The 13,498-nt window shown below is 46.7% G+C and overlaps 1 protein-coding gene across 1 annotated transcript; it reads right to left on the reverse strand.

Annotated features, from left to right (window-relative positions):
• Nucleotides 1–9,614: 9,614 nt before the first annotated feature.
• LOC123761118 (uncharacterized) lies at nucleotides 9,615–11,417 on the reverse strand. Its single transcript, XM_045747063.2, has one exon. It carries the CDS (start codon nucleotides 11,415–11,417, stop codon nucleotides 9,615–9,617), a length of 1,803 nt encoding a protein of 600 aa, XP_045603019.2.
• Between the last annotated feature and the right edge of the window lie 2,081 nt (nucleotides 11,418–13,498).

A 13,498-nucleotide genomic window follows, 5' to 3' on the forward strand; every position in this document is an offset into this window, starting at 1 on the left:
TGTTAGAGTTTAACCCAAGCAAATGTAATGTAATGAAGATAGGTGTAGGTAGCAGGAGACCATATACAAGATATCATTTGGGAGATGAAATACTACAAGAGTTAAAGAGAGAGACCTGGGGGTTGATATCACGCCAGACCTGTCCCTTGAAGCTCATATCAAGAGGATAACATCAGCGCCATATGCCGGGTTGGCTAAAGTAAGAACGGCCTTTAGAAACGTGTAATGAATCTTTCAGAACTTTGTATACAGCATATGTCAGACCAATCCTAGAGTATGCGGCTCCAGCATGGAGTCCATATCTTGTCAAGCATAAAACTGAACTGGATAAGGTTCAAAGGTTTGCCACCAGACTAGTACCCGAACTGAGGAGTATGAGCTACGAGGAGAGACTACGGGAATTAAACCTTACGTCACTGGGAGACAGAAGAGTTAGAAGGGACATGATCACCACTTACAAGATTCTCAGAGGAATTGATAGGGTAGATAAAGACAGGCTATTTAACACAAGGGGCACACGCACTAGGGGACACGGGTGGAAATTGAGTGCCCAAATGAGCCATAGAGACGTTAGAAAGAATTTTTTCAGTGTCAGAGTAGTTGACAAATGGAATGCATTAGGAAGTGATGTGGTGGAGGCTGACTCCATACACAGCTTGAAGTGTAGATATGACAGAGCCCAATAGGCTCAGGAACCTGTACACCAGTTGATTGACAGTTGAGAGGCGGGACCAAAGAGCCAGAGCTCAACCCACGCAAACACAACTAGGTAAGTATACACACACACACACACACACACACACACACACACACACACACACACACACACACACACACAGATATGATCACTACGTACAAAATAGTAACAGGAATTGATAAAATCGACAGGGAAGACTTCCTGAGACCTGGAACTTCAAGAACAAGAGGTCATAGATTTAAACTAGCTAAACACAGATGCCGAAGAAATATAAGAAAATTCACCTTCGCAAATAGAGTGGTAGACGGTTGGAACAAGTTAAGTGAGAAGGTGGTGGAGGCCAAGACCGTCAGTAGTTTCAAAGCGTTATATGACAAAGAGTGCTGGGAAGACGGGACACCACGAGCGTAGCTCTAATCCTGTAACTACACTTAGGTAATTACACTTAAGGAAATTACACACACACACACACACACACACACACACACACACACACACACATACACACACACACACACACACACACACACACACACACACACACACACACGAGATAAGCTGTATTCTAATTATAGTTAGAAAATTAATGTTGCAAATGTTTTTAATGTTGTAAAATGACTACGTGGACCAGTGCAGCCACGCATCAGCCCACAGCTGTGAAGAGCATGCCAGTAACCCCCCCCCCCCTCCCGCCACACACGCAGGCGCCTCCAACACAAACACCTTAAAACCTTCCTGGATGTAAATGTCCCCCCTGGCACCACTTGAATAAATATGGTGGCCCTGGTGCCAAGCACGCATACCGCACCATCTTACCTTATCTTTCCCCCCCCCCCCAGGCCACCGCTCGCACCCGCAAATCCAGACTCATGTTCACTCACCACACGGAGGAAATTCCATTGACATGAGCTGCGATCCTTCCTAAGACATAACCAGATCGGGTTTACGTGTCGTAAATTCATGATTTCATTCTATTGATCATTCTATTGGTCATTCTATTGATCATTCTATTGATCATTCTATTGATCATTCTATTGATCAATGCTTGTCAAGCCTGGCCTCGAGCCGGGCTTGGGGAGTAGAAGAACTCCCAGAACCCCATCAAGCAGGTATCATTTCATATGAACACGAGTGGGGGTGGGAAAAGAGGATGATTTAGGGCCAGGAATCATCGAGCACTTCCGCCTGCACTTACGAAACCAGTATATCTTTCCTTAACTATTTATTATCTCCGAAGCTCTGCGATGTTATCTATAGCAGTAAGAACCTTAGGTCGCCCTCGCTGCGTTCCCAACCTCGTCAACTATTGAATAAAGACGATCGAGGAAAGATGTTCAGGTTTCGTAAGTGGTCATGCAAATGCTTGATGAATCGTGGCTCAGAGTCTTATAAAAGAGGCAAAAGGTGTTTAAGGTTTAGGGGTATTTATCAAGAAAAGCTCTGTGCAGTATTACCAACGCTGGGGACGGGTACGAGGACAAGATAACAGCTGGGATATGGATATGAGGATAAGATAAGGGCTGGGATATGGATATGAGGGTAAGATAAGGGCTGGGATATGTATATGAGGGTAAGATAAGGGCTGGGATATGGATATGTGGGTAAGATAAGGGCTGGGATATGGATATGAGGGTAAGATAAGGGCTGGGATATGTACATGAGGGTAAGATAAGGGCTGGGATATGTATATGAGGGTAAGATAAGGGCTGGGATATGGATATGAGGGTAAGATAAGGGCTGGGATATGGATATGAGGGTAAGATAAGGGCTGGGATATGGATATGAGGGTAAGATAAGGGCTGGGATATGGATATGAGGGTAAGATAAGGGCTGGGATATGGATATGAGGGTAAGATAAGGGCTGGGATATGGATATGAGGGTAAGATAAGGGCTGGGATATGGATATGAGTGTAAGATAAGGGCTGGGATATGGATATGAGGGTAAGATAAGGGCTGGGATATGGATATGAGGGTAAGATAAGGGCTGGGATATGTACATGAGGGTAAGATAAGGGCTGGGATATGTATATGAGGGTAAGATAAGGGCTGGGATATGAATATGAGGGTAAGATAAGACCTGGGATACTAGGTCAAGATAAGAGCTGAGATATGGATATCAGGCTAAGATAAGACCTGGGATACTAGGTCAAGATAAGAGCTGGAATGCAAGGACAAAATAAGAGCTGGGATATGAGAATAGGATAAGAGTTTGGATATGAGGACACGAAAAAAGAAAGGCAGAGACGGATGAGAGGGCGGGGGTATAGGGGAAGATTAGTGTCAAGTTGCAATGTCAACTTGACAGACGATGTGTTCCCCACTTGAGTTTTAGGAAACTGCTACCTAGGTCCAGCCTGGCCACTTGGGAGAGAGAGGTAGATGTGTTAAAGGGTTAATGACTTGTTAATTAAGGGGATTAAAGACATTCTTGCCTTTAGGCATTGAAAGCTTGCCTTTAGGCATTGAAAGCTTGCCTTTGGGCATTGAAAGCTTGCCTTTGGGTATTGAAAGCATGCCTTTGGGCATTAAAAGCTTGCCTTTGGGCATTAAAAGCATGCCTTTGGGCATTAAAAGCTTGCCTTTGGGCATTAAAAGCTTGCCTTTGGGCATTGAAAGCTTGCCTTTGGGCATTGAAAGCTTGCCTTTGAGCTTTGAAAGCTTGCCTTTGGGCATTGAAAGCTTGCCTTTGGGCATTGAAAGCTTGCCTTTGGGCATTGACAGCTTGCCTTTGAGCTTTGAAAGCTTGCCTTTGAGCTTTGAAAGCTTGCCTTTGAGCTTTGAAAGCTTGCCTTTGAGCTTTGAAAGCTTGCCTTTGAGCTTTGAAAGCTTGCCTTTGAGCTTTGAAAGCTTGCCTTTGAGCTTTGAAAGCTTGCCTTTGAGCTTTGAAAGCTTGCCTTTGAGCTTTGAAAGCATGCCTTTGAGCTTTGAAAGCTTGCCTTTGAGCTTTGAAAGCTTGCCTTTGAGCTTTGAAAGCTTGGTTTTGGGAGCTAAAGGCCTTGCGTTCGGGAGTTGGGGGGGGGGACGTTTCTTGGGAAGTCGGAAACTTGTCCTCGCCGCAGTTGTTTTCCTTGAGGTTACCTTGATGTTACTTTGAGGTGACCCTTGAGGTTACCTTGAGGTTACTCTTGTTAATCTCGAGGTTACCCTTGGGGTTCATACTGAGGTTCCCCCTTGGGGTTACCCCTTGGGGTTACCCCTTTGGGTTGCCTTCCTTGAGTTATCTTGAGATGATTTCGGGGCTTTAGTGTCCCCGCGGCCCGGTCCTCGACCAGGCCTCCACCCCCAGGAAGCAGCCCGTGACAGCTGACTAACACCCAGGTACCTATTTTACTGCTAGGTAACAGGGGCATAAGGTGAAAGAAACTCTGCCCATTGTTTCTCGCCGGCGCCTGGGATCGAACCCAGGACCACAGGTTCACAAGTCCAGCGTGCTGTCCGCTCGGCCGACCGGCTGCCTTTGGGGTTACTATTACTCTTGGGGTTATTCTTAAGGTCACCCTTGACGTTACATTAATTTTAACCTTGAGATTACCTTGAGGTAATTTCGAGGATCAATATCTCCGCAATCCAGTCTCTAACCAAACCAGCTGCTTGGGTGTCTGATCAAACAGGCTGTTAGACGCGGCTGCTTGCAGTCTGATGCATAAATCACAGCCTGGTTGATCAGGTATCTTTTAGAGGTGTTTATAAAAGTTCTCTCATTTTTTGATAGTCTTGAACTCCGAGGCTCATGCGTAAAACTTATTTTCAAGTTATAACTTGAAAAAATATTTTCAAGTTAGAGCTTGAAAACTCCAGCAAGTTAGAGGACGACCTGATTGCAAAGTTGCGTTTTTATCCTTCATTTCAACTTGCGAATTTTGTTCCGTCTAATTGGCGATTTGTTGGAACTTTGAGGTAAAAGTGTGACTCCGAGTAATGTGTGCTGAAGAAGTTAGTCGACATTTCTTTACTGTGTTAAGATAAGAGAGTTTGAGGTTTGTTACGTTTAGAAGATAATTCTACATTATGGCCTATGCAGGCGATGAGTCACAATAACGTGGCTGAAATATGTTGACCAGACCACACACACTAGAAGGTGAAGGGACGACGATGTTTCGGTCCGTCCTGGACCAGTCTCAAGTCGATTGAGAATGGTCCAGGACGGACCGAAACGTCGTCGTCCCTTCACCTTCTAGTGTGTGGTCTGGTCAACATTATGGCCTATGTTAAGAGCGTGAGGCGTACTGATAACAATATTTTGACGATACTTAGTTCACTAACACGCTCAGTACAGCCAACTATGGGGACGGATACCCGCAGAGATAAGAGCTGGGATACGAGGACAAGATAAGAGCTGGGATACGAGGACAAGATAAGAGCTGGGATACGAGGACAAGATAAGAGCTGGGATACGAGGGCAAGATAAGAGCTGGGATATGAGGACAAGATAAGAGCTGGGATACGAGGACAAGATAAGAGCTGGGATACGAGGACAAGATAAGAGCTGGGATATGAGGACAAGATAAGAGCTGGGATACGAGGACAAGATAAGAGCTGGGATACGAGGACAATATAAGAGCTGGGATACGAGGACAAGATAAGAGCTGGGATACGAGGACAAGATAAGAGCTGGGATACGAGGACAAGATAAGAGCTGGGATACGAGGACAATATAAGAGCTGGGATACGAGGACAAGATAAGAGCTGGGATACGAGGACAATATAAGAGCTGGGATACGAGGACAATATAAGAGCTGGGATACGAGGACAAGATAAGAGCTGGGATACGAGGACAATATAAGAGCTGGGATACGAGGACAAGATAAGAGATGGGATATGAGAACAAAAAAACTTTTTTTTACTACTGCTATATTTAAACTGATTCGCATATTTTGACCAATACATACATTTTGACCAGTATTTATATTTTGACCAATATCAATATTTTTGACCGATACCGACACTAATGGTTCCATATATACTACGTATTGTAAATAAATACCAACATCTGTTGTAGTATATCTATATGGAAGAGAATATCTGTGTTTGGAGGGTATACGCTTGGGACTAGTCTAACACTACTATTCAAGATGCCACATGGGTAGTAGGGGAGTGTCATAGGAAGGTCGGTACTCGGCCTCATTGCCTACCTTGAAGATTAAGATACCTATAGTAGTAGTAGTAGGCATCCATCAGTCTCAGGAGACTATTTGGAGTTGCGCTCTGGTGTCGGCCTGGTCTGGAGTGGTCTCACCAGGTCGCAAAGCCAGGGTAGGTTGATTAGGGGGAGAAAACCAGTCACCTATAGTGACTGGTTACCTGGTTGATATCTGGTTGATGGGGTTCTGGGAGTTCTTCTACTCCCCAAGCCCGGCCCGAGGCCAGGCTTGACTTGTGAGAGTTTGGTCCACCAGGCTGTTGCTTGGAGCGGCCCGCAGGCCCACATACCCACCACAGCCCGGTTGGTCCGGCACTCCTTGGAGGAATAAATCTAGTTTCCTCTTGAAGATGTCCACGGTTGTTCCGGCAATATTTCTTATACTTGCTGGGAGGATGTTGAACAACCGTGGACCTCTGATGTTTATACAGTGTTCTCTGATTGTGCCTATGGCACCTCTGCTCTTCACTGGTTCTATTCTGCATTTTCTTCCATATCGTTCACTCCAGTACGTTGTTATTTTACTGTGTAGATTTGGTACTTGGCCCTCCAGTATCTTCCAGGTGTATATTATTTAGTATCTCTCTCGTCTCCTTTCTAGTGAGTACATTTGGAGAGCTTTGAGACGATCTCTATAATTTAGGTGCTTTATCACGTCTATGCGTGCCGTATATGTTCTCTGTATTCCCTTCCCAAAATTGGTTTTCGAAACGATAGTCTGGTTTTCTAGTTTTGCAACAGTTTTTCAGCTGTTCATTACAGAACGTTGTTACAACATTGCATCAATGTAATAATAGTAAAAATAACGTATGTTGCATGTTTCGAGAGATGGGGAAGGGGTTAAGGGTTAGGGGAAGGGGAGAGTGGTAAGGTTGGGAGGGATAGAGAGGAGTAAGAAGAGGAAGAGGGGAGGAAGGGGGATAAAGGGAGATTGAAGAGTTGTCGAGGTGGGAGGGAGAGGGAAAGAAAGACCCGGGCAACGCCGGATAGACCATCTAGAATACTTGATGAACAAAATTAATTCTCGTGATCACGCGGCTTGTGAACAGTGAAGCATTAGTCTAGTAAGACCTTATCATCACACTCACAGCTCGGCTGTTACTGCACGAGCCGCTAAATGAAACTTTTAAACCAACTCTGTAGTTAACACAGCTTGCCAGTCTTGGAGTGTCTGGGGTGTAAATGCCTGGGGGACCCCCAGTCTTGGAGTGTCTGGGGTGTAGATGCCTGGGGGACCCCCAGTCATGGAGTGTCTGGGGTGTAGATGCCTGGGGGTCCCCCAGTCTTGGAGTGTCTGGGGTGTAGATGCCTGGGGGTCCCCCAGTCTTGGAGTGTCTGGGGTGTAGATGCCTGGGGACCCCCAGTCTTGGAGTGTCTGGGGTGTAGATGCATGGGGGTCCCCAGTCTTGGAGTGTCTGGGGTGTAGATGCCTGGGGTGGTCCCCCAGTCTTGGAGTGTCTGGGGTGTAGATGCCTGGGGTCCCCCAGTCTTGGAGTGTCTGGGGTGTAGATGCCTGGGGTGGTCCCGCAGTCTTGGAGTGAAGATGCCTGGGGTCCCTCAGTCTTGGAGTGTCTGGGGTGTAGATGCCTGGGGGACCCCCAGTCTTGGAGTGTCTGGGGTGTAGATGCCTGGGGGACCCCCAGTCTTGGAGTGTCTGGGGTGTAGATGCCTGGGGGACCCCCAGTCTTGGAGTGTCTGGGGTGTAGATGCCTGGGGGACCCCCAGTCTTGGAGTGTCTGGGGTGTAGATGCCTGGGGGACCCCCAGTCTTGGAGTGTCTGGGGTGTAGATGCCTGGGGGACCCCCAGTCATGGAGTGTCTGGGGTGTAGATGCCTGGGGTCCCACCAGTCTTGGAGTGTCTGGGGTGTAGATGCCTGGGGTCCCTCCAGTCTTGGAGTGTCTGGGGTGTAGATGCCTGGGGGTCCCCCAGTCTTGGAGTGTCTGGGGTGTAGATGTCTGGGGGACCCCAGTCTTGGAGTGTCTGGGGTGTAGATGCCTGGGGGACCCCCAGTCTTGGAGTGTCTGGGGTGTAGATGCCTGGGGTCCCCCAGTCTTGGAGTGTCTGGGGTGTAGATGCCTGGGGTCCCTCAGTCTTGGAGTGTCTGGGGTGTAGATGCCTGGGGGACCTCAGTCTTGGAGTGTCTGGGGTGAAGATGCCTGGGGTCCCCCAGTCTTGGAGTGTCTGGGGTGTAGATGCCTGGGGTCCCTCAGTCTTGGAGTGTCTGGGGTGTAGATGCCTGGGGGACCCCAGTCTTGGAGTGTCTGGGGTGTAGATGCCTGGGGGACCCCAGTCTTGGAGTGTCTGGGGTGTAGATGCCTGGGGTCCCTCAGTCTTGGAGTGTCTGGGGTGTAGATGCCTGGGGGACCTCAGTCTTGGAGTGTCTGGGGTGAAGATGCCTGGGGTCCCCCAGTCTTGGAGTGTCTGGGGTGTAGATGCCTGGGGTCCCTCAGTCTTGGAGTGTCTGGGGTGTAGATGCCTGGGGGACCCCAGTCTTGGAGTGTCTGGGGTGTAGATGCCTGGGGGACCCCAGTCTTGGAGTGTCTGGGGTGTAGATGCCTGGGGGACCCCCAGTCTTGGAGTGTCTGGGGTGTAGATGCCTGGGGGACCCCCAGTCTTGGAGTGTCGGGGGTCAAGATGCCTGGGGTCCCTCAGTCTTGGAGTGTCGGGGGTCAAGATGCCTGGGGACCCCCAGTCTTGGAGTGTCTGGGGTGTAGATGCCTGGGGGACCCCCAGTCTTGGAGTGTCTGGGGTGTAGATGCCTGGGGGACCCCCAGTCTTGGAGTGTCTGGGGTGTAGATGCCTGGGGGACCCCCAGTCTTGGAGTGTCGGGGGTCAAGATGCCTGGGGGACCCCCAGTCTTGGAGTGTCGGGGGTCAAGATGCCTGGGGTCCCCATCGTGATGTGTCTGAAGCCGTGAATTAAACCACTAGTGTGTTTTGTTTTTGTTGTGGGAGGATTGGATACGTCTTTGCAGAGGACAAAATATGATGGAACATATTTATGGTAATCTATTTAGAACTGAAGTTTAGAGGAGGATACCAGGAGCTGAAGTCTAACCTTCTCAAGGACCAGAATTGGGAGTGGGTGGGAGTGGTGTAGGTGGGGGCAGAGGTGGGTGGAGCCCAGGATTGGTTAAGGCAGTTGTAGTCAACAAATTATGGTTGCTGGGGGTTGAACTTCGGCTCTTGGGATCCACCTCTCAACACTCAGTCAACTAATGTTCAGGATCCTTGTGCCTATTGGGCTCTTGTCATATCAGCCTGTTCTCGCTAGCGTCCCCAACGTCAAGAAACTGTCGTACTAAGGTGCCCTATCCTAACCTTCCAGAGGACCCACGAACAGAAAACTAGACAGGATGTCAATTTCGCGAGCCGCTACCATTTTCTAGTTCGACAGTTTTTGGCCTTAGGTATAATTTAAGGGCCTGACGGCTGAGAGAACAGCGCTCGAGATTCGTAGTCCTTAGGTTCAGGGTTCGATCCCCGGCGGAGGTGGAAACAAATGCGCAGATTTTCTTTCACCCTGATGCCCCTGTTCACCTCGTAGTAAAAAGGTCCCTGAGTGTTGGACAGCTGCTACGAGCTGCTTTCTGGGGGATGTGTAACAAAAAACAGACCTGGTCGAAGACCGGGCCGCAGGGACGCTAAGCCCCGAAATCATCTCAAGATAACCACACGATAGGTAGAGTTTACGTCAAAACTCCGACGTTCTATTAGGAGGACGGATTACATGTATACATTTCAAGCTCTGTATTATGTCTGCCTCCGCCTCTACACTAGGTTATGCAGTCCACCGACATATACACTACGTAATAGTCCGACACCACCGACATATACACTACATAATAGACCGACACCACCGACATATACACTACATAATAGACCGACACCACCGACATATACACTACACAATAGACCGACACCACCGACATATACACTACACAATAGACCGACACCACCGACATATACACTACATAATAGACCGACACCACCGACATATACACTACACAATAGACCGACACCACCGACATATACACTACATAATAGACCGACACCACCGACATATACACTACATAATAGACCGACACCACCGACATATACACTACACAATAGACCGACACCACCGACATATACACTACATAATAGACCGACACCACCGACATATACACTACACAATAGACCGACACCACCGACATATACACTACATAATAGACCGACACCACCGACATATACACTACATAATAGACCGACACCACCGACATATACTCTACATAATAGACCGACACCACCGACATATACACTACATAATAGAGCGACACCACCGACATATACTCTACATAATAGAGCGACACCACCGACATATACACTACATAATAGACCGACACCACCGACATATACACTACACAATAGACCGACACCACCGACATATACACTACATAATAGACCGACACCACCGACATATACACTACATAATAGACCGACACCACCGACATATACTCTACATAATAGACCGACACCACCGACATATACACTACATAATAGACCGACACCACCGACATATACACTACATAATAGACCGACACCACCGACATATACACTACATAATAGACCGACACCACCGACATATACATTACATAATAGACCGACACCACCGACATATACACTACATAATAGACCGACACCACCGACATATACACTACATAATAGACCGACACCACCGACATATACACTACACAATAGACCGACACCACCGACATATACTCTACATAATAGACCGACACCACCGACATATACACTACATAATAGACCGACACCACCGACATATACACTACATAATAGACCGACACCACCGACATATACACTACATAATAGACCGACACCACCGACATATACTCTACATAATAGACCGACACCACCGACATATACTCTACATAATAGACCGACACCACCGACATATACACTACATAATAGACCGACACCACCGACATATACACTACATAATAGACCGACACCACCGACATATACATTACATAGTAGAGCGACACCACCGACATATACACTACATAATAGACCGACACCACCGACATATACTCTACATAATAGAGCGACACCACCGACATATACTCTACATAATAGAGCGACACCACCGACATATACACTACATAATAGACCGACACCACCGACATATACTCTACATAATAGAGCGACACCACCGACATATACACTACATAATAGACCGACACCACCGACATATACTCTACATAATAGAGCGACACCACCGACATATACTCTACATAATAGACCGACACCACCGACATATACACTACATAATAGACCGACACCACCGACATATACACCACATAATAGACCGACACCACCGACATATACACCACATAATAGACCGACACCACCGACATATACACCACATAATAGACCGACACCACTGACATATACACCACATAATAGACCGACACCACCGACATATACACCACATAATAGACCGACACCACCGACATATACACCACATAATAGACCGACACCACCGACATATACACCACATAATAGACCGACACCAACATACTGGCACACACATACAGTAAATGTGTGGGTTGGCCTCCACAGCAGAAGCGTGAACCAGGCGCCGTGTGTTTGGGTTGTTAAGTGACAATAGATTATCGAATTCAGGCGGATTCTCAATTCAAATTTAAAGGTTGAGGGACAGGGTTCATCAGGCATTTTACACAACCACTTGCGAAACCTGTACATCTTTCCTCGATGATAGTGGTCATGTTTACATTTATTAAGCAGTTTATGAGCTCCGAAGCGCTAGGAGGTTGTTTATGTAAATAATATCCTTGTGTTGCGAAGATTTAGAAACATTTAAGCACTTTAGTTGAAAATTGTGGGAACAACCGTGGACATCTTCAGTAGAAAACTAGATTGTTTTCTAAAAGAAGTGCCGGACCAACCGGGCTATGGTGGGTATGTGGGCCTGCGGGCCGCTCCAAGCAACAGTCTGGTGGACCAAACTCTCACAAGTCAAGCCTGGCCTCGGGCCGGGCTTGGGGAGTAGCAGAACTCCCAGAACCCCATCAAGCAGGTGGGTAAATATAAAAGCCGTCATAATTGAGTTAAGATGTACAGGTTTCGTAAGTGGGTGCGTATATCCTTCATGAATTAAATATCTTTATTGGCACATACCAAATACGCTTTGGCTTCGTAAATCATTTACTGTAAATCTATAAGTCTTCTCTTAACATGTGAATTACTTACAAGCCTGTGAAATTTTGCTCTTCCACTAAAGTCTCCATTTAAAGATCGCAAAATGGCTGTTATTAAAAATACAGGAAAGTATTCACTAGCCGCTTCCACTTTGACGCCTAAATTATTCAGAAGGCCTAAAAGCCCACTAATTATCTGTAACTCGAAAATCGAAGAAGACCTCTTTTGAAATCTACAGGCTTCACATAGCTCGAAAAAATGTAATGGTTTAATAAATAGTTTGACAGATTGTTCTATAAGCATTAAAGATAAAATATCTTGTAACCATGAAATATATATATATATATATATATATATATATATATATATATATATATATATATATATATATTGACAGTGTCAGACCACGAAGGAAGGATTCAGACAGGAAATTCCTTAAGTACTTAAGTATTTAATAATATATCTTCCATCCTTCTGAAGATGTATTATTAAATACGAAAGTCCTTAAGGAATTTCCTTTCTTAATCCTTCCTTCGTGGGCTGACATTGTGACAGAGTACGTACAAAAGCACCTCTGCTGTTCAAGAGGAGTGGTGGTATTTCGCACATGATTTCCATGATTTCTGGTTCCAAACCTGCACACAGAAATAACACCACATGAGACCAGGAGGCATGGCAGGATGTGCAGAATACCTCCGCTGAAAAGCAGAGGTGCAACAGGTACTCTGAGAGAGAACTATCAACATCAGAGGCCCGAGACTGTTCAACACACTTCCACTACACATAAGGGGCATAACTAGCCGACCCCTCACAGTGTTCAAGAGAGAACTCGATAAGCACCTCCAAAGGATACCTGATCAACCAGGCTGTGATTCATACATCAGGCTGTGAGCAGCCGCGTTCAATAGCCTGGTTGACCAGACGACCAACAGGGAGACCTGGCCCGGAGACCGGGCCATTGATCCCCGGAAGCTGCACAAGGTAGCCTCAAGGTAGTTTGTTCCTCACGTGTTAATTTCATCGTGATTTACACACACAAACACACTCTTCCATGTATCTACGTACACGTACGTACACGGTAAATAAAGTGCGTAAGTATGGCAGGGATCTCTTCCGAGATAGTTAAACCTGGCGTGTCTACACCGTAGATTCTCATTCACCTCGTCCAAAATGAGCGCTTCTATCTCTTGACACAAAAATTGTGTAACCCTCTGTGTGTGTGTGTGTGTGTGTGTGTGTGTGTGTGTGTGTGTGTGTGTGTGTGTGTGTGTGTGTGTGTGTGTGTGTGTGTGTGTGTGTGTGTGTGTGTGTGTGTGTGTGTGTGTGTGTGTGTGTGTGTGTGTGTGTATGTGTGTGTGTGTGTGTGTGTGTGTACATACCACGAGTCATATTCTGTTAATTTTGGGCTGTCAAAGGAAGGTGTGCTCCTTCCTTTGAC

The sequence above is a fragment of the Procambarus clarkii genome, chromosome 41 (genome assembly GCF_040958095.1).
Source record: "Procambarus clarkii isolate CNS0578487 chromosome 41, FALCON_Pclarkii_2.0, whole genome shotgun sequence".
Lineage (NCBI taxonomy): Eukaryota > Metazoa > Arthropoda > Malacostraca > Decapoda > Cambaridae > Procambarus > Procambarus clarkii.